Genomic DNA, 27,089 nt, shown 5'->3' on the forward strand with positions numbered 1-27,089 from the left:
CCAACCCCTATAATTTATTGAACACATAAGATATTTATTTTTCTAAGAATCATAATATTAACTAATTCCATTAATTTACTAATGAAAATACCTATATTTCAATATCCTATCCTACTATTAGTTTCATGGACTATTTTTTTTTGCCTGCACCCGTCTGTAATGAGGGAACCCTTACTTATTTCACAATACACTCAGGCACCGGTGTAGCGGCCCTTATATACTTCTCACTGTATTCAAACCATACAATGCGCCACTTCCAAAAGAACACCCTACCACTTACACAATGATGAAATAAATTCATGACATGATTTTTTTGACAAGTTTTATGATGGATGTCGACTACCTAATACAACATTCCACTTTTTACACTCAGACTTGGGACCAACAATGACAATGTTGTGACTAAAGAAAACAATAGAAACAACAAGAGAAAAAAAACTTCTTATGACCAACAAAAAATAGGAGCAACGAGATGCATACAAGAGATTCGAAGGCAGGAAGACATACACAAAAAATTTCTCATTAGTATTTATTAACACACGATGCTCACAACATTGATAGGGGCAAAAACCGCAAAGACCAATAATGTTATTGTGAATAAAATAGCAAAATAAAATAAATGTGAAAAAATAATAATGTAATTTACTTAGAAATGAGATTAAAAAAATAAAATAAAATGTTGGCTTCCTAATACACTTGCCTGCTTTCCACCGAAAATCTGCCACAAAACGCACCCTCTTTCGAAACCTACTCTCCTTCCCACAAACCTAGCCTAACTTGCTTCCCCTCTTGGGTTTGGCCAAAACAATCCCCTACATAGCCTAATAACCTAGCAGAACAGTCATTACGGGAGCTAGTTGCAACGATGAGATCACAACGTACAAAGATATCTGGAACTCCGTTATATTTTTTTTCCCACTCAGCTCATACACGACCAACCCTTGTCTTTCTTTCTTTTTTTCTTTCCTCCCAGCCACCTTTTCGCGCTTCAGCTTTTTCAAATCCTATCTCGTAAATCCACCTTCCAATGAGATTTAAGTCCAAGATTTAAGGCCAAACCTAGGAGAAACGAGTTTCAGATCCCGTAATTTTGAAGTTGTGATTTTTGTTGTTTGGGATGATTTAGCTCAAATCCTTCTCAAATTTTGCTGCCAAACAACTTTTTAATATGTTTGGATGGTTCTTATCTCATTGTACGTTGTCCATCTCGTTGTACATTGTTTTTTTAAGCGAAGTTTATATGTTTGATGGGCTGTATAACAACATATGAGATTCAAGTTAATAAGATTTAGTAAATCCTATAAATTCAAATTCAATAAATTCAGAAAAGGTTCAATCACAAAAACTATTTGGCAATAAATCATTTTAAATCCTGTGAAATTGTTTGACAATTTCTATGATTTAAAAATCTCTTATGGTCATTAGACTTTAACAAATCATAATTGGATTTCGTAAATTATGTAAATTCGAATTCTTGAAATATTCCAACATAATAAAAATATTTTAGCTTCTTAAATTCAATTAATATTTTATTTCAAATTATGATAATTAATAATTATATATTTACTAAATTGATTAATTAGCAATACATGCTATTAAATTAATTATTAAATAGAAATTTAACATTTATAAAAGTATATTAATTATGTTAATTATTAATTTCTTCTAATTATTGAATGAATAAAAATTAATATTTATATTTTATTATTACTAATTAAATGATAAATATAAATTCATTTGCATATAATTAGTTTGATAATAATTAATAATTAATCAATTAAATTTATAAATTTAACTGAAAAAAAATAAAATTAATAAAATCTTCTCCTCTGTTTCCGCCGAACCCTCGTTATGTCCTCTCCCGCCTCTGTGTTTTGTCCCAAACCATCACCTTGGTGACCGAACCCTCGCGATACAGTAGCATCAGGAGCTAGCTGGGAACGCACGGGATCGCCGCTTACAGTGACTCGAACTGCCATTTTTCTCCTCCTTCCTCTCCGCTCTTACCCAAACCATCGAGGTAAATTCACGTCTTCTTTTTCGCGCGAAGCGTTCGTCCCAGAGTTACTAAATCCACCGATTCACGGGATTTAAGGCCGAAATCCTTGAAATCCGGATTATCAAATCCGAAGCTTTATTTTGTCCAAAATGGCCGTCTGGCAGATTTAGATTAAACCCAGCTTAAATCCTGCTCTAAATCCGTTACCAGACAGGCCCTTATTGTTTCGGGAATCATAATTGAAATATCAGATTGACATCATAAACATCTTTTTCTTTCTGTGTATTTCTGATGCAGAAGTACAGCTACTTAAGGTTTTGCATGCCCTATCTTATACTTTTATTTAAGATATTATGTATTTAATAATACACAATAATCACAGTAATGCATAAAAAAAGCCAACATAATTCAACTTGCATTTTGCATATGTAGTAATTTTGCAACCTCGTACCTGTTGTTGCCCAGGAGCAATGCAAAGAGGTTGCCTCACATTTTTGGGCGGTTAAGCTTTGTGTCCTCACAATAGATGCACCTGCATTATTGAAAACCTTCATTTTCGTTTTCCATATCTAAATTAGCTGCTGGCATGGCAGAGATAAGTGATTTAAGATAACTGAAATTGATTCATTATTTTAAAATTGTAACTGGAACTGTTTTTGAACGTGAAGAATCTCGGGATTGCTTTGAAATGCGTCGGGAAGGGGATGAAACTTCATCCCTTCCATGTTTTTGTGTGTGTGTGTTTCTGTCTCCATGCCTATTCTTACTAAAAAAATTGAGAGAAAGCACTTTTGGCAAAAGATTGAGAGTTAAGGTTTTTTGGGAGACTAATTTGCATTTAGCATCAAGAATGAAAAAGGATGGCATGGAGCATGCCTCAGTGCAAAGTTTTCATTGTTCATATATAGATGTTGTTTGAGAATCCTTGGCTTTCACTTTACAAATCAAGAATGAATTTGAACTGAGTTTTTTATATACTTTATGCTGTATTATATTCTAATTGATATCATCTGTTTATAGTAATAACATCTTTTCTAACCTACTTTATGCTTAGGAGTGATTTGAAAAGAGTTATTTTTTGAGTGAGCTGGAAGAATTTTAACTGGTTAATGACAATTGTTTCATTGCTTATTGTTTGATGATGATATGTTTTCTGAAGAACTATTATAGTCATATCTCTATTTGTTGTGTAAAATTCCTACATGGTTTTTTTTTCTCAGGTACTTGTTAACCCAAAATGTGGTATTTTCAGTTTCAGAAAAGGATGGTTTTACAAGTTTTCCATCTAATTGAATAAATTTTTATCATTCCCCACTGCTATGCTGTATTAATCATGGGTGAGAATCTCTTCAGTCTGAATTTAGCTGGACTTGTTCTGGATTAACTCCTAGTTTCTCATTTTGTTATGGGCGAAAGCTAAATATATTTTTGAATTTTATTTTGTTACATCAAAATTGCAATTTAGCTATTATTTTTCATATTTTAATTGATGAAGTACCGAAATATAATGAGAGGCTGTCAAGGAAAAACAAAAAGAGTAAGATAATAGAGAATATTGCTTCTGATGAATCCATTGGTGCTTATAAATCTTCTTCTAAATATGAAAAGAGACCTAGAATTCGAAAAGTTATGGGGTTTTCTAGTTGCTCATCTTTTGAATTTCGTTGTTTGCCGGGGTTGGAGCCCATTGAGATTTTTTATTGATACAAGTAGGAAAGGATGGTGAGAAGCTATTGGTCAAGACCAAAAAGAGGAAAATAAAAATGAAGAGAACTTTTACTGAATCAATTGCAGTCAGCGAATCTTCTTCTGAATTTGAGAAGGGACTTGAAATCCAGGAAGGTATGGACTTCCTAGTTGTTCATTTTTTATTTTTTTGTTCTTCTCCAAGGCTAGAGCCTGTTTTGCTTTTTTATTCATCAGGAAAGGTTGGTGAGAGGCTATTGGCCAAGGCCAAAAAAAGGAAGATAAAAGAAAATAGAACTTCTGATGAATCAATCGGTGCTTGTGAATCTCCTGAATTTGAAAAGGGGCCAAAAACCCAGAAAGGTATGGACTTTTCTGTTCGTTCATGTCTTGAATTTTTTTTATTTTTCAATGCTTAATCTCATTGTCATTATCATTTATTAAACTATTGCATTAATGGATTTTGGGATAAGCTTTTTTGTTTTGAATGAACCAAAACATTTTCTCCATACCATACTGAACAACTAGAACATATTTATGGAGTATTGATATTCTTGTATAGAGGCTAATGCTATTATCGATGCAAAATGGCTTTGTTCTACATATTGTTTGTTTTGTGAAAAGTAGATCTTTTTTATGAATTTTATTTTGCCACATCTAAATTGCTATTTGGTTATGATTTTTTATATTTTTTATTGATGCAAGTAATAAAGGACGGTGACAGGCTATTGGGCAAGACCAAAATCAGGAAGATAAAAGAGAATAGAGCTTCTAATGAATCCATAAGTGTCTATAGATCTTCTGAATTTGAAAAGAAACCTACAACTCCGAAAGGTACAGACTTTCCTAGTTGCTCTTTCTTTTAACTTTTGTTTTTTGTTTGCACTGGAGCCTATTGAGATTTTTATTGATCAAGTAGGAAAGGATGGTAAGAGGCTATTGGCCAAGGACAAAAAGAGGAAGATAAAAATGAATAGAATTTCTGATGAATCAATTGGAGCTTGTGAGTCTCCTTCTGAATTAGAAAAGGCACCTAAAATTCAGAAAGGTATTTACTTTCGTAGTTCATCTTTTAACTTTTTGTTCTTTATTAAAACGGAGCCCATTGAAATTTTTATTGATTCAAGCTGGAAAGGATGATGAGAGGCTTTTGGTCAAGCATAAAAAGAGGAAGAGAAAAGAGAATATAATTTCTGAAGAATCGGATAGAGCCTGTGAATTTACCATTGAATTTGAGAAGGAACCTAAAACTCAGAAAGGTATGAATTTCCTAGTTGTTCATGTCTGGACACTTTTTCTTATGATGGATAGCCTAGCCGTTTTCATTTATTCAGCTATTACTTTAATGGATGGTGGAACATGATTGATATTGCAACACTTTCTCTATTTTTGTTCAATTAAAGCTGCCGAAGATTTTTTTGTAGTTGTGCTTGCTTGTGTACCATAGTTAATAAATAATTAAGAAGACAATTTCCTTTTATCCTGTGTATAGAAATATCATATAGAATGCATAATGGTAGCAAGTTCAAAATGCGGGTCTTGTGAAAGACTTTCGACACGGTCATAAAAAGCCCACGTGTTGGTAGATAAAAAATCCAATTCATTTATATTTTGTTATTGGATTGGAAAAAGTAGCTTCAATTTTTTCAGTTCATTCGAGGGTTGAGTTGCAAAGCCTGGACAAGTTTATATAGTTTAGAATGGATATCTGAAACTTGTCTTTCCGTGGAGTCCCGCAGGTGATGCTTTACTTCTGCTATGTTGAACTGCAATGAAATTAATTAACGTAAAATAAAGTAGAAATGAAGTGAACTACAAGGAGGTTAATTGAATTAAAAATGTTAATCAATGTTCTACTGATACTAAGAAACTCATGGTTCTCTTACACTTCTTATAGCTTAGGGATGTAGCATGTACTAAAGTTGGCTCTGTAATTTTTTTCCTTTTATAACTTGAGGAAGGAAAATTTATCTTGTGAAGATGCACAAAAAGGTTTCTGTAAATAAGAAACAAAAGAAGGGTGCTATAGATTGGCACAAGAAGAATACGCTTTCCTATTTGCCTTTTTGGCTGTTATTTTATGTTAACCGTAGAAACTTGCTTTTAAGGTCGAAGATCAACAAAGGTCGATAGTTGGCAAAACCCAATCCAGTTAGAAATATTGAATGAGATTGACAGCTCTATAGAGCCTGATGTCATTACAAATGAATTGAAGACCAAAACTAGTGAATTTTCTAACTTTATAGCCACTGAATGTGTAGCTTTACTGCTTGTTTAAGCAACGTGTTTGTAATTTATTTTATCTATTGCTCACAGGGAAGTTCAAGAAGAATCATAAAGACAAAAAGAAGCCTCTCACAAATGTCAAAGAAAGTGACATTGAAGAGGTTGAAAGTGTTGTTGATGAAATCCCCTCAGTTGATGATGATTGTACCAGAGGAATGAAAAGTACGCTCCAGTCTTTGCTTTTCTCGAAGAATTCTTGCAAGTTGCCTATTTATTATTATTATTTTATTGATCGTTTAGCATATCTATCCTAACATTTTCATACCATATTTGTTTTTTTATGGATAGGTGAAGTTTTATTCATTTAGATATTGACATATTAATGATTGACAATAATTTTTTCTGCCACATATACTTCATTTAGATAATGCCATATTAATAATTGACAACATGATCATACCTTCTCAGAAGTGAGAACTACATATTTCATGTATGTTCTGTGTTGCCCAAGCTCTTAAACTGGTGTTTGATGCAACTTGTTAGCTTTTTGATATAGAGTTAGGCACATATTTGCATTTGGACAGGAATTTTCCAACCTTTTCACTTATTTGTTTTACAATAAGGTAAGTATTGGGATTGATTTTCTTAGCATGGCACATCTGCCATATTCGTCATCTTTTGTAATTTCATTTTTTGGCCTAAAGTACCAAATTTACAGTTGTATATTTATGATAAATGGAATAGGAACATAGGTAGACCAATGCTAGTGTGTTAAAAGTTGTGAGCAGACCTGAACAACGGGTGCATAAGATCTTCTTTTCTAAGTTAAACTATTTATAATATGGGAATTCGATCTTGTAGGTGATCCATCAAATTTCTTATGATTATGATTTAAGTGTTAGATTTTGAAAAGATTGAAGAGACTGTTAATTGAAATTTTAATAATCCAATTTTTTGACAGAACTTGCTAATGGTGTTGACTCTTAGATTACACTATATGAAGAGGTTATCGCTAGGAGACCATAAACACAATTGGCTCTTCAGTTAGAAACCGTACAAGGAGATTAAGGTGCCAAAAAATCCGGCTATTGTATTGACAAGCAGATTACGGGAAGGATTGGTTTAATTTTTAGATTTGTTTGAATAAATTTATTTTTAATTTATAATTTAGGATTAAAATAATTTCTACTAGAATTATTTTTACTTTTAATTTATATAGTTTGTTATGTAGACAGAACTCTCTTTTGTGGAGGTTGTATAGGAGAGGATAATGTAATATTCTTAGTGTCATTGCTGATTCACAAGTCATTTTTCTTGCATAGAAGGGGAAAAATAAATAAAAGAAACTCTAAAATTCTTTCCTTCTCTTCCCCTTAACGGGTATATTTATTTAGGTCACTAGGCTTCAAAGCACACTGTGAGGCCTCATAAGCTTAACCTTTTGTTGGTTATCACATCTCCTGAAGCAAATTGCTCTCTTTGCTGCTATACACAAACGCTCCAAATCCATTGCTTTGATCCTCATAGTTTCGCTGCAGGTATGAAATTGTGGAAATTCTGCTATTTTAGTAATTATATTATCAGTGAGCTGCTGGTGATTTTGGTGAGCAATTACTGGCAAATCTATTGTGAACGATAGATCAACAGAAAATGGCAACAAGTTTTCCAAGTGAAGAATAACACCAGATTGGTGAAGTTTATTGCCATCTATAACCATAAGAAAGGAAAAAAAAAAAAAGACGTGGCTTGCTGCCCGCGCAAAAAACATTAAAAGGAAGGATTATTTGCTATCTATAACAAGTAGGAGAAAATTTTAAATGGGAAATCATTTACAATAACAGTGTTTGAGTTTAACTTTAATTGATCGATAAATCAGCCTTTAAAAAAATTTCCTAAAACCCTTCCATATTTGTTCTAGCCTATATATAGGGATGTGCACTATTGTTAAGAGGTCAGAGCATCTTTATCTTAGTATATGGTACAAATGAAGAAGGATACACAACAAAGGAGAGCCTCTTCTGTCTTACAGTAGCATTCAAAGCCAAGAAAAAAATGAGGAATAAGAACAAAACCAGTCTATAGCTCTCAATAATTCTACAATAAATATGGCTAAGTGATCAGACTGATAGAGCTAGTGGCCATTACGACAGAGTGGATGAGGATGCAAATAATTGCTTTTGCAAGTAGTGGGCCGAGTTGTTTTCCTATCTTCATTTTATATTCACACAAGAACGAGGAGGATGAAAAGGAGAATATGACTACCATTTTTAAAGGAAATATGCAATCATTCATGGTAGAAGCCTGAGTGGAGATTCTTACATATGATGGTAGGTTGATTTCGAGTAGTTGGATGCATGAATCAACCAGTTGGAGAATTTACCTTATTTGAATAGTACACTTCTGGCAAGGTTGTTTTTGCCTAATTAAACTGCCATCCTGCCTTGTGGTAGAACACTGATTTAAATATGAATGCCCATCAAGTGGTTACCTGGGGATGTTCAAGTAGTTTATATGCGAAGAGTTCTACCCTATTAAGCGTAGAAGAATTGTGGAATGAGTGGTATAAATTGAGTCTACTTCAAGAATAATATTTGCAAGGATACAACTCAAAGTTTTTGTCCTTAGATAAATATATTGAGAAATTGGAGATGTATAAACATGATGAAGTAATCTCAAGAATTTATTTTTTATTTGAAATTAAATTTATCCTCTTCTCAATCGCTAATCTTAGCTCGTTTCAATTAGGTTTGTATGACGATGATTTTCATAGAGTGCAAGAACCTAATAGAACAGAGGAAGACTTTATAACCATTTGAAGAAGGAAATCTTTTTCTCTAAAAGAAAGAAAAAAATACCAACATGTCTAAAGTTTCATTTGCACTTATCAAATTTCTAGTCTTTGGAAATTGATGGAAAGAATAAAGTAGGAGAGAAGGGGAGAAAGATTGGTAAAATACTACATTGGATTTACCAAAATTGGACCTTATAAATGGAGATTTTGAAGGGTAAAAACAGTTAAGTAATTAAAAAATCTAATTAGTGTAATAGAATTTTGACGTGCAAGCCGCTAAAAATAATAGACAGAATTTTTAAAAATCAACCACTAATTCGAGCCAATCACCACCTTCTCTGCAAGTCCACATTGCAAGGTGATAAGGGGTAAAGCACCACAAGAATTACTATCGAGTGATGCATGTCTAGTGTTCAGTGCTTATGCAAGTAGAAATTCTACCTTGGGAGAAAATCACCAACTTCATCATGACAAAATTTCCATACAAGGAGGTAGGCCTATTTTCTAAGCACATATTAGCAATAATATCTTGTTTGAGGCTATTCTAAATATGATGGATGATAATTTTTTTTTTTTTACTATTTTTCATATTTCAATATGAATTGCACCTTGAACTTTGAAGATGTGAAAAAGAAAGAAAAAGAACTTTTTGCTGTGTTGGACAACTTTGTGCCATGTTCAACTTTTCTTACTCGCAAGTGACACCAGTGGAAAAGACAATAAAGACGTAAGAATAAGATAGTTGTCATGTACTAATATTTGTAAACCAAGAATAAAAAAAGAATTACAGATGAATGTACAAAAAGAATAGATTTGATTCAGACCATAATCTTTATTGGATTTAACAATTTCTTAATTGAAGGACGAACTCGAGGAGTCGAAGGATTACAAATGAATGTACAAAAAGAGTTTCATTCTGTGAACCGGAGACTCAACAATGCTATCACAAGAATTGAAAAGCCTTATGGACAACCAAATATTCTTGTAGAATATATAGCTTTACAATGAAAATAGAGAGTCTCATTTCAAAAGGCAATGAAAAAAGCTATTGAATTAACTGAACAAACAAGTACAAAAGGAATTCAAGTGCAAATTGCAGGGCGTGTCGACGTAAAAGAGATTGCATGCGTCGAATGGATCAGAGAAGGTAGGGTTCCCTTACAAGCAATTCGCGCTAAAATTGATCACTATTCCCATACAATTAGAACTTTCATCTATGGAGCATTAAAATTTGGATATGTGTAAACCAAGAATCAAAAAATGAAGAATAATTGACCTTTTTTTATCTCGCTATTCTGCTCATCGATCTAAAAAATTGAGAAACTTTTTTCTTTCTTTTTTTTCTTAATCAAAGAAAAACGAGCATTTAGAATTCTATAAGATTGAAGAAAAATTTGATTTCACCTTTCTTTCTTTTAGATTTTAGTCTAATTGCTAGGCTCAGTGTGTGACTCTTTAGTTTTATCTTTAGAGTTGAGAATTGAGATTGAAAAAAAAAGGGATGTGGAAAAATGGAAGGATGATATAAAGAGAGAATAAAGATCTCAATATAAAGATCTCAATATATATGTTCCCATATGTATGGTTTTTGAAGAATTACACCATAAAAAAAAAGGCAGTGTTCTAAAAGTTTCATTATTGGCTGCCAAATTTCTAGTCTCATCAAAGAAGAATGTTTGAAATTGATGGAAAGAATAAAGTAGGAGAGAATGGGAGAAAGAGTGGGAAAATACTACATTGTATTCACCAAAATTGGGTCTTATAAATGGAGATTTTGAATGGTAAAAACAGTTAAGTAATTAAAAAATCTAATTAATGTAATAGAATTTTGACTTGCAACCCGCTAAAGATAATAGATAGATTTTTTATAAATCAACCACTAATTCGAGTCAATCAACCACTTTTCTTGCAAGTCCATGCCGCAAGGTGATAAGGGGGTGAAACACCACAATAATTATTGTCAAGTGATGCATTTCTAGTGTCCAATGCTTATGCCAGTTGAAATTCTACCTTGGATGAAAAACACCAACTTCATCATGACAGAATTACCATACAAGGAGGTAGGCCTATTTTCTAAGCACATATTAGCAATAATATCTTGTTGGGGCTATTCTAAATATAATGGATGATAATTTTTTTTTTTATTTTTCATATTTCAATAGGAATCGCACCATGAACTTTGAAGATGGAAGGAAGAGAAAAAATAATGTTTTTCTATAGTGGACAACATTGTGCCATGTTCAACTTTTATTACCTGCAAGCGGCACTAGTGGAAAAGGCAATAAAGACGTAAGAATAAAATTTCTGTCACACACTCCTCTCATATCAACATGAAACAAAATAGGGCCGTTGATTCAGTTAGACATATTCTCCATCAACACTCATCTTGAATTTCTTAAGCAGGATTGATCCAGTAAATCCTGACTAAAAAAATTTTCTTTCTAGATTATGACAAAATATAATTATTTTTTCATAATCATTCAAATAGATTCATTACAGTCATTAATGGCAAGTTGATTGTGAGGATAGCTTATAGGATGTTTCCTAAAAATATAAGAGAGGCTCATTAGCATGTGCGTATGAATATTATAAGATTCTTTTGTGAAGTGCTATTTCATTTATTGTGGCAACCTCACCATCTTATGTTAACATGGTTTATTCTTTGATTTTTATGTTTGGCGCATTAAACCACTCTCCATATTTGAGTTGAGAACTAAAATGTTAAAGGAGAAAGTGAATAGCACAGAGAAGTCATCAAAGAGATTGTGAAAATTTAGAAACAAATTAGAGTGGCTATTATGTGTGATGGTTCGTATCAGATTAAGAATAGAAGCTTGTTAAACGTTTAATTAACAATTTCTATGACATTACTTTCTTGAAGTCTATTAGATATCATATTAAGAATTGAATCTTGTTCAACGTTTAATTAACAATTTCTATGACATTATTTTCTTGAAGTCTATTGGAGAATCAGATTAGGTAAAGGAATAAGGGTGTATTTGTGGACTACCTGATGAAGTTAGAAAATTGGCGGGTATTTAATTTTATAAGCCATTTCTGACAATGCTAAGATTTATATAACAAGAACAACAACAATCCTTTATCTCACTATGTGGGGTGTTGAAGAGAGCACATATGTATTAGACACCATTCGTGACATCTCACATAAATTTTAATTCTTAAAAAACTAGAAGAATTGTCTCAATATATTAATTCTGTAAGCAAAGAAAAGAAGATTGGTTATTTTATATACAATCATTTGTAGGTTTTGGCTTTGATGAGAAAATTTCGTGATTAAGAACTCCATTGACATTCTACAATTATTTCTTCTATAGTTTACTTGACTACATGAAGCACCTTGGAAGCGAGGCAACTTTTAGAGGCTATGTTCACCACCACACAATGGCTAAACTGTGCTTTGATAAAGCCTGACTGGGAAACTGTTAGAAAATTTTCTTGAATGATAGATTATGATTAATTGTGATATATACAATAATAAAAGTCAAGCCATTGGTTCAAGTTTTAAGTATGGTTGATGTGGATAGAAAATCAGCTATAGGTTTCAATTATAATGTCAGTTGATTGCACCAATGTTTAAAATTGCTCAATTGGGTATTGAGACGAGGCATAAGCCTCGAGGCGGTTTGAGGCTTAAGCTTCATAATTCTAAAATCGTGTTAATCAAAATAAAGCGGTAAAAAATGATATATTTGCATCATAACTTATAGATATATTAAAGAAAGTCATATTACCATCCTAGCATAACAAAAAAAGATAAATTGTGTTTATATGATATGACAAATTTTGCAAGCCTTAAAATATAATGTAACAACTGCACAAAACAAAAATATAATATAAACATCAACTCATTAAGTTATCAAACTAGCATACAATATAAAATGAAAGTAACATTAAATATTGATTAGGGAAGGGGGAGCTCTTGAACGCAATTGTGCTGTTTCATTTCATATTTGAACCATCTAACAGAGGGGAAAAATAGTGCAAGAGGCCCACGCCTCAACTAACTTGAGGTAAAATTTGCCTCAACCAATGTGAGGTATGCACCACGTTTGAGTTGCTTGAGGCTTACGCCTCAAAAGGCCTCTTTTGGAATTGCATTGAGGCGGGTCTTAAGGCGCGCCTCAGATTGCACAATTTTAAACAGTAAATTGCACATAATTTTGATGAGGGCTCTAGCTACAAAGAAAATTTGGGAAATACATGATTAGAAGTGGGAACTACACTAGGTATTATTTTAATTTTCAATTTCAATATCTGGAGAACAAATCAACCAATCCCATGATCAAATTTAATTTATAATACTACATAGGTATGTTGTATGTTGACTCTATTGAAAGGGTGAAGGACTATTTGTAACTTATAAAATTTAAAAATAAGGTGAGCTTCTTTGGGTTACAAGAAGCTAAAGTCAATTACAAAAATATTTCATCGATAATTTTTAACATTTATTTTTTATGTCAGGTTTGAGAATATATCAGGATAATTTTATTGATAGAAAGGAGAGTATAAATTTGAATTACTAGTCCCAAATAAAAGAAAATACATAAATTCAGAAATAGATTAACATGAAAATACAAGAAAATGAAAACGGGAAAAATGAAGCAAATAATGGGTAATAATAACAACTATAGTAATTAGCCTAATAATTAGGCCAATAAATCTGATACTCCCCTTCAAGTTGAAGCATACATATCCATTATGTTCAACTTGTATTTAAAGTCATGAAACAATGGCCGATGAAGATTTTTGGTAAGGATATTTGCTAATAGATCATTCGATGAGAAAAATGGAATACAAATCTCCCATAAATTGAGCTTTTCCTTAATGAAGTGTCTGTCGATCACCACATGCTTGGTCCGATCATGCTAAACCGGATTATGGGCAATACTAATGACAAATTTATTATCACAGAACAACTGGAGGGGAGTAGAGACTGTCATATGCAATTCACGGAGCATAGTGCATAACCAAATAGCTTCACAGATACCCAGGGACATGGAGCGAAACTCGGATTCATCATTGCTCTAGGCCACAACCGACTATTTTTTGCTTTTCCACGTGACAAGATTTTCCCACATGAATGAGTAATATCCTAAGGTGGACCGTCAATCATGAACAGATCTGGCCCAATCCACATCTGTATAAACGACAATAGAATGAAGGTTGTGACTCGAGAAAAAAAACCTGAGCTTGGTGTGCCTTTCAAGGAGTGAAGGTTCCTGTGGATAGCTCGGAGATGATGCTTATAGGTATCATGCATAAATTGACTCAAAATACCTACAACATGACAAATGTTAGGATGAGTGTGAGCGAGGTAAATGAGTTTCCCCACAAACCGTTGGTAGTGTCTTGTTCACCGGAACTGCATTGCCAACATCAACTAATTTCTCTTTGAGATTCATTGGGATTGCCGCTGGCTTGCAAGGAGAAGGCTATTTTCTATCAATAGATGTAGTATATATTTGCGCTACGATAGACAAATGCTCTGAGATAACCAAACAACTTCCATGCCTAAGAAGTACTGGAGTGACCCCAAGTCCTTCCTTCATTTCAATTGAAGTAGCAAAAATACCTTTTAGAGACTCCAATGTTGGTGGATCATCACTTGTGAGTGCAATATCGTTGACATAGACGATAAGGATAACAATTTTTCTATTGGACGTATGTTAAAGGAACAGAGTATGATCTGATTGGGCCTGAGAAAAACCATGATCCAGTACAACCTTTGTGAACTTGTCGTACCAGGCTCTTGGGGATTGCTTCAATTCGTAGAGGGACTTCCGCAGTCGGTACACTTTTCCCCTGGGAATAGTACAATCAAAGCCTGGAGGGAGGCACATGTACGCCTCCTCTATAAGATCCCCATTTAAGAAAACATTTTTAACATCTAGTTGTAGCAAGAGCCAAACCAAATTCACAGCAAGGGAAAGTAAGACCCGAATCGTGTTTAATTTAGCAACCGGAGCAAATTTCTCCTCATAATCAACTCCATATCTTTGTGACTAACCTTTGGAGACTAATCGTGCTTTTTTAAGTTCAAAGGTCCATCATAGTTAAACTTGGTGCTAAAAATCCAATGACACTCTGTTGCTTTCTTACCTGGAGGAAGTTCTACAATATCTTATGTATGATTATGCTAAAGGGCATTCATTTCATTAATTACTGTAGCTTTCCAGGAAGGTCAACTAATGCTGCTTCAATAGTAGATGGAAGGTGATGATCTGTCAGAGCAACATCAAAAGCTTTATAGGTTGGCAATACATTGTGGAAAGTGATATATTTTGCATGGAATAAAGAGAGCTTGCCTGATTGTATACCTCAACAAGAGAACTCATCTCATTTCGAGTGGTTTCAATTATGAGGATGTCACTTTGAGTGGATTTCATGTCCTGTAAAGGAGTAGCGGGCTCTAGAGTGGGAACATAAGTGCATTGAGTATAAACACGGAGAGTGGGAGGAGGTTCTGGTTGTTTGGTCGGTGGTGGTTCTAGAGGGATTGAGGAATCCTCGGATAAAGTGGTTGGAGAAATATTCATAGGAGTCAGATAAGAATCGGTGTCCAAGAAATCAAGCTCTCCCTCACTTGAGGCTATGATAGGGAAGTAGGGAACACTTTTAAAGAAAAAATATCGTCATTTACATAGAGTTTATTTATGGTAGGATCAAAACACCGATAACCTTTTTGAGTGGCAGAATATCCGATGAAGACATATTTTATAGACGGGGGATCAAATTTGCTAAGATTAGGGGTAGTGTTCCGAAAAAAAGGTCGTGCACAAAAAAAATTTAGGTTCAAGAGTCGTGAAGAAACAATTTGTAGGAAAACATGACATTAAGATGGCTAGTGGAGTTCTAAATTTATGATTTTTTCTGGGAAATTTATTGATGAGATGGGTGGCAGTAAGCACGATATCATTCTAAAACTTTTTCAGAACATTAGATTGAAACATAGTGAAGCGAGCTACTTTAAGAAGATCGTTTTTTCTCTCGGCTACTCCATTTTCTTGAGGCGTGTCCTTACATGAGCTATGACGGAGGATGTTCTTACTTACCATGAACTCACCTAAAATTAAATTAAAGAATTCACGGCTATTGTCGATTCGAAGAACTTGAATTGAAATTTTAAGTTGGGTTAAAATGAAGGAGTGAAAGTTTTTGAAGGTGACAAGTTCAGATTCATTCTTTAAGATATAGACCCATGTTATTGGAGTGTGGTCATTAATTAAGGTAAAAAATCACCGTTTATTAATGTAGTTGGGAGTGTGAGAGGGTTCCCACAGGTCACTATAAATAAGAGAAAAGGGAGTGGAAGGCGTGTAAGGATGAGATGGATACGAAAACGATGATTTTTTGCTAATTGCTAATTCTCACATTTGAAGCCGAATGATACAATTGTTTTAAATATTAAAAATTGGGATGACCCAAACGATAATGCAACAACATAATAGGATATTCAGTGAATCGAGAAAAAAATACAATTACTGGGAGGTGTCCTCGTTCTTCGTGCCTTTCTCTTGCAGGAAGTAGAACCTAACTACTTTTTTAGCAGTTATAATCATCCTCTCCGAACGACAATTTTGAAAGGTACAGACATCAGGAGAAAAATTAGTAATGCAATCTATATGTCATGTGTTGGCTTACTAACAGATAAAATATTACACTTTAACAGAGGAACACATAACACAGATTTCAGAACTAGATTAGTTGTTAACACAACCGATATTTTACGAGCAATAGAGTTACATGAGCCATCAATAATTTTAACTACATCTTTCCCAGAGCATGAATAATATGCTAAGACAATTTGAGAGTATATAGTCATGTGGTTTGTGACACTTGAATCAATGATCCATCGTCTAGAAAAAGAGTGCGTGCCATAGAAGAGAGATTTTGATGGACGTGGGAGGTTGATGGGCTGAAATTGAACTGATTAGATCCGAGGAGTTTGATCAAATGCTCCATCGGACTCTTAAGAGATTCGAGTGATTCTGGAGTGTTCTGAGTAGGAACTGATTGTACCATAGTAGATCCAGATGTTGTAGTGAGACCTTAGCAGAGGAGAATTTGGATGAAGATTTGTATGTCATTTTCTCATGAAGTCTCCAACACTTTTCTCTAGTATGTTTGGGTTTGAGATAGTAATCACTAGTGAACCGAGCGGCTCGAGGAGTGTTTGAATAGAGTTGCATACTATTAGTGGCTAAGGCAGATAATTCGACTGAAGTGGAAGTGTCGAACATGAAAATTCTCCTGCTCTCTTCACGTCGGATTTCTGTGAAAGCAACACGAGTGGAAGGAAGGGGATCCCGACCAAGGATATGGTCTCAGACTTCATTAAGGTCTTTGTTAAGGACTGTCAGACATTGACACATGTGATCTTTTTCTACAATTTTTTGAAAAACTGAAAGATCTGTCGTTGATTCTCATTTGTAGTCATAGAGATCACATTCCATCCATAAGACCACTAAATCATTGTAGTATTGGGTCACTGTTCTCGATCCCTATTTCGCCTTGTGGATCTTCTTGGAGGCTTCATAAAGTTGATTGGAGTTCCCTACATCTGAGCAGGGTGTCTCGAACTGCAGTCCATAGGGCACTTGCAGAAGGAAGAAACATATTCGAATGACCAATCACAGTCTCTATGGAGTTAATTAGCCACGATATGATCATGAAATTCTCCATTTTTCACGCTTCATATGTCGAGTCAGTTTTAAGAGATTCACGAATCATTCTCATGAGATAGTCAAATTTTCTGCGTCCCTTGATGGACAAAGATAGAGCTTGGGACCATTGGAGAAAATTAGGTCCGTTCAGTTTATGGGTGGTGATCAGGAAATTCACGTGATTTTTCGATCCATCGGACTGCGGAGGAATCGCGATCATTGTCGACCCTCTGGTGGACTCAAGTACACTATCATGGGAAGGCTCAGTGGTGGAAGAATCCGCCATAATTCTAACTGAGTCAAATGTGATGTTGGGTTGCCATGACAGAGAAAAATCTTGAAGACTGCACAGGAGAATAACCAGCGGCAAAAATGAAACTGGAAAGACCAGTCGGAGAGAGGAGGTAACTTTCTGGCTAGGAGACAAATTTGTTGAAGATCTCACGGAAGAAAGATTCCACGGGAGATGGATTCACGACAGACAGATTCACGGGAGCAGAATTGCTGGAGATCTCATGGGAGACAAGATTCCACGGGAGATATATTTATGACATATATCTTGCTGGACGAGAATCGCTCGAGAAAATGGAACGCAGGAAAGAGATTGATGGAGAAAAGGATTATTGCTGGAGGTTTCTTACGGAAGGTAGAAATCTCACGGAGAAGTGGTGGAGGTAGACCAACAACAGGAATAAACTATTGGAAGAGTCAGTGGCTTGGGTTGGATCTTTTACTCTAATGCAATGTCAGGTTTGAGAATACAGTAAGATAATTTTATTGATATAAAGGAGGTTATAAATACAAATTACAAGGAAAGACAAATTCAGAAATAGGCAAATACATAAATACATGATTATGAAAACGGGAAAAAAAGGAAGCAAATAATGGCTAATACTCGTAGTGGTAGTAATTAGCCTAATAATTAGACTAATAACTCTAATAGTTTAATATTCTAATAATTTTATATGCTATTTTAATTGTGTTTTTTTCTCCAAATTTAGTTGAATCGAGTTATAGTAGTTTGTTATTTAATTAGGATGTCGTACTTGCTTGTTATGTGAATATGATTAAAATTAGAGTAGATATCATTGAGCTAATACCAAAAGAAGAAATTATTTAATCGTCTTAATGATGAACTTGATTTACATCATATACAATCAGACATTAAATGCCCTTTAAAGAAAAATATTTTAGGGGATGACAAAAATCTATTTATTTTTAATGTGCCATTAACTGATAAATGTTTTATTGGGATGATGACAATGAAGTTACTCAAGCAGATTTGCAAAATGATCTCGATAATGATTTTTTTGAGAGGACAAAAGTAATACTAAAAGCTTTAACACAAGTTAAAAAGAAATGAACGGAATTGGTAATAATAAAAAATGATTTAATTGAAGTTATAACAGTTAACATAATTATTTTTAAACTTCAATTAATATTCTTATTGATTTTATTAAGGAAGTAGAAATTGATTGAGGTTGAAGACGGAGAAAAAGATTGAGAGAAAATTGATAGAATTAAGGATGAGAAGATAAATCAATTTATTATGATGATGATTTCATTGATGATGCACATAATGATGAGAGTGCTGGTGATTTTTAAAATTAAAAATTCTTATTTTTGTAATTTTTACATTTTCAATTTAATATAGAAGTGGGGGAGAGAAATTTATTGTAGTGAACTATTTTTAAATTGTTATGTTTTGACTTTGATGTTTATATGATATTTTTTTTGCTTTATGATTTGATATTAGGATATTAATATACTTTTTTCCGTTCATCCTTTGATGTCAAATGATTTGATATTAGGATATTATGATTTGATATTAGGATATTAATATACTTTTTTCCGTTCATCCTTTGATGTCAAAACTAATGTACTTAACTATTAGCAAATAGAAATGCAAAGTTTTAAAAATAAATACTAATCTACTAACTTGTTTATGTAATGAAGATTTCTATGAAGATTTCTTATGTGAAAAAGCATCATTCCCACTACAATAAGATTCTGGTGACTTTGATGTTTATATGATATTTTTTTTGCTTTATGATTTGATATTAGGATATTAATATACTTTTTTCAGTTCATCCTTTGATGTTAGTATAATACTTCTTACTTGGTGCAATTAATTTATTCTGAAGTTTATACCTTAAAATCCATCAAGGCTTGGCCTTTACCTCATGTATGGAAAAAAGTTCAATATCCAATCACGCAATTTTAGATCTTGCCTGTTGCCAGACACGAAAACATCAGCTTCACTACATCAACAACCCTTCAAAATCTTTTACTGGAATCAAACTGTTTGAATTTGATTGTTTTAGTAATCAGAAATTCAGGGAATTGCTGGTGATTATGGTGGGAAATCAAAGGGTGTAACAATAGATAATGAAGAAAAAATACAGTGGCAAGTTGTTTGCCATCTAAGATGTTTGAGACATCTTTTTAACTTCTTTGGTGAGAAAAGCAACCAGTTAAAGTAGTATCGTTTAGATGACAAAACATTCAGAGTTTCCTATCTTTTTCATAGAAAAATTGATTTTGGAAAGCATATTTGAAATTTTGGTTGGGAAATTAGCTTTTCGCAACAAAAATAAAAAAGCATAAGCTGCCCTAAAGAAACCTAAGTGAAGAATAATACTAAATTAGTGATGGTTATGACTGTTCAGTGGCGGAAGGAAAAGGAGCAATCTGCTTGCTGTTCAGTGGGGAAAGCCTAAACACAGAGGGAGAGTTTTTCAACGGCAAGTAGGAGGAGAAAACAAGTAGTGGAAGTAGTCCACCACATGAAATAGTGCTCGAGATCCTATTAATTGATTGATAAGTAAATAGGAGTTCTCAAAGAAGTTCTAAAAACTTTCCAATTACATTCTATCCTCTTAATGTGGGCTTATGTAACAACATTGAGAGGTTGACTATAGATCAATTTATGACATTCATTTTGTTTAGTCTAATTCTTATATCAGCTTTTAAATTGGGCTTATGCCTTAAACTTAAATCTACAACGCAGAGGCTTGGCCCATGGATCTTTAGCTTCCTGATCGAGATTATAGTTTCAAATACTCGAGTACAACATCTTTTTTTTTGTCAGAAAGCATATGAACTTCGCGGCACCATATTTAGGCATAAAAATAACTAATAGTTGATTGCACATATAAGAATTAAATTTGTAAGCAAGCTTTATCAAAAGGCATAAATTTTGACATTTAAGAAGGAAAGGCGAGACGTGGGCAATTAGTGTGGCAAGAACTCGAAAGTATAAAGTGGACTTCTTATCTTTTTGAAAGGGTAAGGACTATTTTTTTTGAGGAACAGATAAGATGTGGGCATTGGACAGCTCACCTGGACAGTCCATTGAAGATCATTGGGAAGATTCTTTTTATTGCTGTTGATGCTCTTCAGCCACCAAGGATGATCATATAGGGAGTTGGCGGTCCGATTAGGTGTGGAGGATGCTGGATAGATCTGTCGCAGAGGTGAGCAGTTTAAATTAATTTTGCCATATCATGGTTTGATAATGTGACAGTCTCAAACACCCAGACAAAACAGATGGACTAAGGCGAATAAATAAATACCAGCTAAACGTGAGAATTTGCAGGACTTGTTGGTTGTCTAGAAAAGTGTAGGAGATTGTTGGCGTGCAAGAAAATGATTGGCAGTTTTGAATACTGAAGTTGGTGAGGGGTTGTTTAAAAAAATTGTTATCTGCTGATGTAGACTCAAGGCAGGAAGGGGGTATTTGGTTAGGGGTTTTAGATACCTGGTACAACTTAGATACATATTTTGTATATTAAGTGGTCCGTGCCAGTATGTACCTCAAATGCAATGTTCATATTGATTTTACGATTGGATGAAAACAAATAGTCGCTGATGTTCTTCCTGTAAGAATGGAAGTTTGGATACTTCTCTTTTTTCTTTCTATTGATAGCTCTGATGTTTTAATTCTTTTCCGAACTCAAACATGAATGCAACTGATAATTGTCTTTGCACTATGATGACTTGCATTTTTTCCACAGGCAAAACTTAACCTTTATTATTGTTTTTTTTTCCGAGATAAATGATGATTGTAATTCTGCTATGACACCATGAAGCATAGATACTTACATGGAGACAACATAATTTTAAGAAATAGGAGATCACATAACTTGGATAATTGTAATTCTGCTATGACACCATGAAGCATAGATACTTACATGGAGACAACATAATTTTAAGAAATAGGAGATCACATAACTTGGATATAGGATTATTTTTAACTAATTATTAATTTAAAAGTATTTTTTACCTTTATCTTGGAAGACATCACATAATTAAGTATAATGTCGTGAGAGAAAATTTTTAAAGATAAATGAATTAAGCTTGATTAATAATAAGAGATGCTTCTGAAAATGCGACATAAACGTTTCTCTTAGAATAAGATATTCAACATTGGTTGGTGAGTTATTTTGATGAAGTTTTTGAAAATACGATCGACCTTAGTGATCTTATTATCGTTAATAATAATAAAACGTTTCATTTTTACCGTCACATTTGTAAAATAGAAGTTGAGATAACTTTAAAGAAAATCAATGGTGGAAAATTTGTAGGACCCGATGATATCTCAATTGCAATGTGGAAATTTTTAGGAGATTTGGGAGTTTCTTGGCTTACTAACTTGGCTTACTAAACTCTTTAATATTATTTTAAAAACTAAAAAGGCGCCTAAGGAGTGGAGGAATAGTATTTTGTTCCCCATTTTTAAGAATAAAGGGGATACACAAGAGTGTGCAAATTATAGAGGAATTAAGTCGAGGAATAAAGCTAATGTGTCATATTTTAAAATTATGGGAGAGGGTAATTGAACATAGGTTAAGATGTATTACAAAGATTTCTCATAATCAAATTGGATTTATGCTGGGCAGGTCTACTATGGAGGCTATACATTTTTTGAAAAGTTTGATTGAGAAGTTCAGAGATAATAAGGAGGATCTACATTTAATTTTTATTGATTTAGAAAAAGCTTACGATAAGGTTTCAAGAGATATCCTTTGGAGGGTTCTTGAGAATAAAGATGTTGATTTGATTAATATTCAAGTCATTATAGATATGTATAATAGAGCTGTTACTTGTGTTCGAATTAAAGGAGGATTGACCAATTATTTTCCTATTTCTATTGGATTACATCAGGGGTCGGCTTCAAGCACATTTCTTTTTGCTTTAGTTATGGATGGTCTTATTGGACATTTACAGGAGAATATACCTTGGTGTATGTTTTTTGCTGATGATATCCTGCTCGTGGATAAGACGTGAGAAAAAGCTCTGGAAAAACTTGAATTATGGAGGTCTACATTGGAGTCTAAAAACCTTCATTTGAGCAGAACTAAAACTGAATACATGAAATGTAATTTTAGTAATAGTAGTTCTAGTGACAAAAGTGTAACTTTGGGTGATCAAATTATTAAAAGATGTGGACGATTTAGATATCTTAGGTCTGTTGTTCAAAGCGATGGTGATATAGATGAGGATGTTAATAGTAGAATTCAAGTTGATTGGTTGAAGTGGAGGAATGCCTTGGGCCTTTTGTGTGATAGAAAAGTACCGCTTAGACTGAAAGAAAATTTTTATAAGTGGGTGGTGAGACCTGCAATGCTCTATGCCGCTGCATGTTGGCCTTTAAAAGAGAAGCATAATAGTAAGTGAAGTGTTGCCGAGATGAGAATGATTAGGTGGATGGGTGGCTTTACACTTAGAGACAATGCGAAATGAATATCTTCGTGATAGGGTTGGTGCAGCTCCAATGATGGATAAAATTAGAGAGAGTCGTCTTAGATGGTTTGGTCACATTAAACGTAGACCATCTGATGATCCGATTAGGAGAGTAGATATTTTAGATTCGACTTATGTTAAGAAAGACAAATGTAGACCTAGGAAGACTTGGGCTTATTGTATAGAGAAGGATCTTAATTTATTAGAATTAAATGAAAATATGACACTAAATAGGATGCAATGGAGAAAGTGTATTCATGTAGCCGACCCCACATGTGGTATTAAGGCTTTGTTGTTGTTGTTGTTGTTGAAATGATAAGAAATGTTTTATCCATCAAGCATTCATTGATCGTTTTATGTTGTCATATATTTTGCCACTAGTGGTATTGCTTTTAAAATATACAAAATGTTCTAAAAAATTTCATTGTCATTCTCAAAATAATGAAACAAAACATGAATATATGAGCATTACTAATTAGAGCTAACAACTCAACGCTGGGGTCATCATTAGCACTGGCCAGTGCTCTCTTCAATTACACCTTCATCTTCACCTTTATCTTGAAAAAATATAATTTCTAAAAATGGCTCATCAAAAGAGAGATCAACAAAGGGCTTCAACATTATTCATTGTAGTTAATGTTTCTCAATCAATATCTCATAATTTAGTTTCCTCTTTAAGTGTATTATGGTCTTCTAATAGATAAGATATGAAGATTGGTATGAACAAATAACAAATCATCCGTTCAGGAGTAATTTTGTTCCTATTAAATGAATTAATAGGGGAGTATGTAATTCTTTTTTGGCAACAAGATGAACATGGTTTAATAATTTGTAAGCTAAAATTTTTAATTATATGGAATTGGCTTTTCATAAAATATTCACCAAGTATTTCTATCTATAGTATATCTAAAGCTTTAGGTTTATGCTTAGCAAAAGCAGACCAGGATTTATGTTGTATTTGCGAAGGAGGCAATTATTAGATTACCAATGCATTGTTGCCAAATAAGATGCTGGTGCATTCTCTCAAAACTTTAATTTTTATATCGAACTTTTTATTTTGTTACAGAATGGCTTACACAATACAAAGAAAGCAGACCAGGCTTAAAAGTGCTTCAACAGAGAATAGATGAATTTGTGACAGCTCATGAGGAACGGCTGGAACAGGTTTTACCGGGCTATTGCTTTCAGGATAAATTTACGCAAATGCCACACAATTCTTATGTATTTATATGTCTAACATCTAAACTCTCATATTTACATTTGTGACACTTTGGTTTAATAAAGCTATGCATGAAAAATTGTATTTCACTATTAACTGTGGTTAGTTGTGGTACTTTGATGTGGTGTTAAAGATTTGCATGCCATGCATGTGAATATTAAACTCTAGGTGTTAGTTATGTAATTATATAAGAATGGTGTGGTACGTTAGTAAATGCCCCCTGCTTTTAATTTGTTTGGAGAACATTCCCTTGAGTTTTGCAAAGCAAATTATTTTTCCAGTAGGAAAATGTAACAGCATGCCTTCTTATCCTGCAATGTAAGTGAATGCTTTCATTTACAATGTCATTCCCGCTTGAAATTTTCAGGAGAGGAAAGAAAGGGAAGCTCTTGCTGCTGAAGATGGATGGACTGTTGTGGTGCACCAGAAGGGCAGAAAGAAAACAACTGATGCTGAAACTGGTACAGCTGTGGGATCCGTGGCGCCTGCTGCTGTGATGGATAAGATATCTAAAAAGAAAAATAAAGAAATTGCACTAGATTTCTACAGATTTCAAAAACGGGAAGCTAAGAGGAATGGTATGTGATTTCCGTCTAGAATGATAATGTTTTCTGAGTACATTAAACTGGTTGAGCATGCTTTGATGTGTCACCATATCGTCGCCACCCATGCTGCATGCAATATTTTGCCCACCAATTTGCAATTTATACTTCTCATTAATTCTTCTTCCCTTCCTCAGGGGCCATTGGGATCTCTTTTATTTTTCCTTTTCATTTTTCATTTTTGTTTATTAATCGTTTGACTTGAATTATAACATGTTTAGTTGAATTAGTTTTTTTTAAGAACACTCAAAGTATCTCTTAGAATATTTGGTTGTTACCTGATTTTCAAAACAAAAAATAAAGGGAAGATTTACATGCATACCACATAATTCTTATGTATTTGCATATCTTACACCTAAACTTCAATTTTTTACATATATGCCATTATACCCATGCAAGAGAAGGTGTATTTCACTTTTTAAAAGTTGAAATAGAGGTATTTTTGATGTGATGAAAGATTCAGGTTTTATAAATATAAAATACAAAGTTTAGGTGTTAGATATGTAGATAAATAGATAAATAGGAGTTGGGTGGCATGTATTTAAATGCCCCAAAATAAAAGCATATAAAAATTATACCAACTAAATATATTTTAAAAAAATAAAAGAAAAAATAAAACAAAAATAAGAAACAGAAGTGCTGTGAAACAAACCCTTAGTAATTTTACTTCTAATTTCCATTGTGCATGTTCTAGTCTTCTCTACCTTCTTTAACTTATCTAGTTCTAATGCATGGTTGCTCTTCCATCCTTGTATTTCCTTGCAGAGGTTATGATGCTGCAGAGCAAATTTGAGCAAGACAAGAAACGTATACAGCAGTTGAGAGCTGCGAGGAAGTTCAGGCCTGGCTGAACTTTTCCTCTGGAGCATTTCAGTTCTTCCCAGAAAACGAAACTTCTGATAACTTCTCCCAAAGGTTGAATTCAGAACTGAGATTTTCATTTTTATACATTTGAAATGATGTCCGCGTCGGCAGGGCTCATTTTAATAACAAATAATATTCAATTTTGTTTTTATTTGAATTTTCTGGATTTTTTTTGTTTTTTTACTTTATGCCTAATTTAATGGAGAAAATTTTCTGTTCGGGCTCTGGATGTAGCTACGTGCGGACTTCAATAATATACCGTCACATGTGCTAGATCGCGAAGGTTATTGAAGTGAAACTGCAGGGGTTATTGAGGGGTTATTAAAGGGTTATTGCGGGGTTTAATGCAGGGGATTATTGAAGTGGAACTGCGGAGGTTATTTGGGAGTTATTGTAGGGAGTTATTGAAATGGAACTGCAAAGGTTATTAAATGGTTATTGCAAGGGGTTAATGGAGTGGAACTGCCCCCAATAACCTCCTAATAAACCTCCAAATAACATCTGCAGTTCCACTCCAATAACCTTCACGGTTTCACTTTAATATTTTTTAGGCGGGCCCGATATAACACACATGTCGTTATATTACTGGGAGTCGCACGTAGAGCTACGTTACTATTTAAGTATGGGAAATTTACATACGCAAGTCACAATTCTTATTTATTTACATATCTTACACCTGAACTTTCATATTTACACAGAACTTTCGTGTTTTAAACCTATGCGTGAAAAAGCTGCTTTTTATTTTAAGAAATGATAATAATTGTATTTTTTTTATGCGATATTAAAGATTTGCATGCTATGTATGTAAATATGAAAGTTTAGGTGTGAGATATGCAAATAAATAATAATTTTGTGCTATGTATGTAAATGCCTCTTTAAATATTTATGCTTTTTCTTTTTTGTTTAAATAATTAATGCTTATTCTGTTAGTTTAAATTGCTTAGATTGTAGTGATTTTAAATTTGTTTTAGTTTTAATTTATTATTTAAGAAAATTATTTTGATCCCATCATTAATTTATTATTTTATTTATATTAAAAAATAAATGAAGATATGATTTTATGTGCCTCTTTTTTTGAATTGAGACAAATTGTTTGTTTTTATAATTCTTGGAATATATTAGAGGATGGTATTATTTAAAAATTATAATGGCAAAAGTGATCAATTAGACATAGCACAAGAGAGTAATTTAAGAGTTGAATTACACAAATTTGCATAAAACATATTCTAAAAAATAAATATTCTTAATATATATATATATATATATATATATA

At 33.3% G+C, this 27,089-nt stretch overlaps 1 protein-coding gene across 1 annotated transcript; it reads left to right on the top strand.

Moving 5' to 3' along the window:
* Positions 1-1,914: 1,914 nt before the first annotated feature.
* On the top strand, positions 1,915-26,077 carry LOC110024724 (eukaryotic translation initiation factor 5B). Its single transcript, XM_020724851.1, has 11 exons — positions 1,915-2,020; positions 3,713-3,841; positions 3,923-4,048; positions 4,391-4,519; positions 4,602-4,733; positions 4,813-4,944; positions 5,794-5,910; positions 6,002-6,133; positions 24,198-24,295; positions 24,718-24,928; positions 25,718-26,077. Exons 2-11 carry the CDS (start codon positions 3,763-3,765, stop codon positions 25,801-25,803), a joined length of 1,242 nt encoding a protein of 413 aa, XP_020580510.1. The 5' UTR covers positions 1,915-2,020; positions 3,713-3,762; the 3' UTR covers positions 25,804-26,077.
* Positions 26,078-27,089: the final 1,012 nt, after the last annotated feature.

This window comes from Phalaenopsis equestris, unplaced genomic scaffold (genome assembly GCF_001263595.1).
Source record: "Phalaenopsis equestris unplaced genomic scaffold, ASM126359v1 Scaffold000271, whole genome shotgun sequence".
NCBI classification, from domain to species: Eukaryota; Viridiplantae; Streptophyta; class Magnoliopsida; order Asparagales; family Orchidaceae; genus Phalaenopsis; species Phalaenopsis equestris.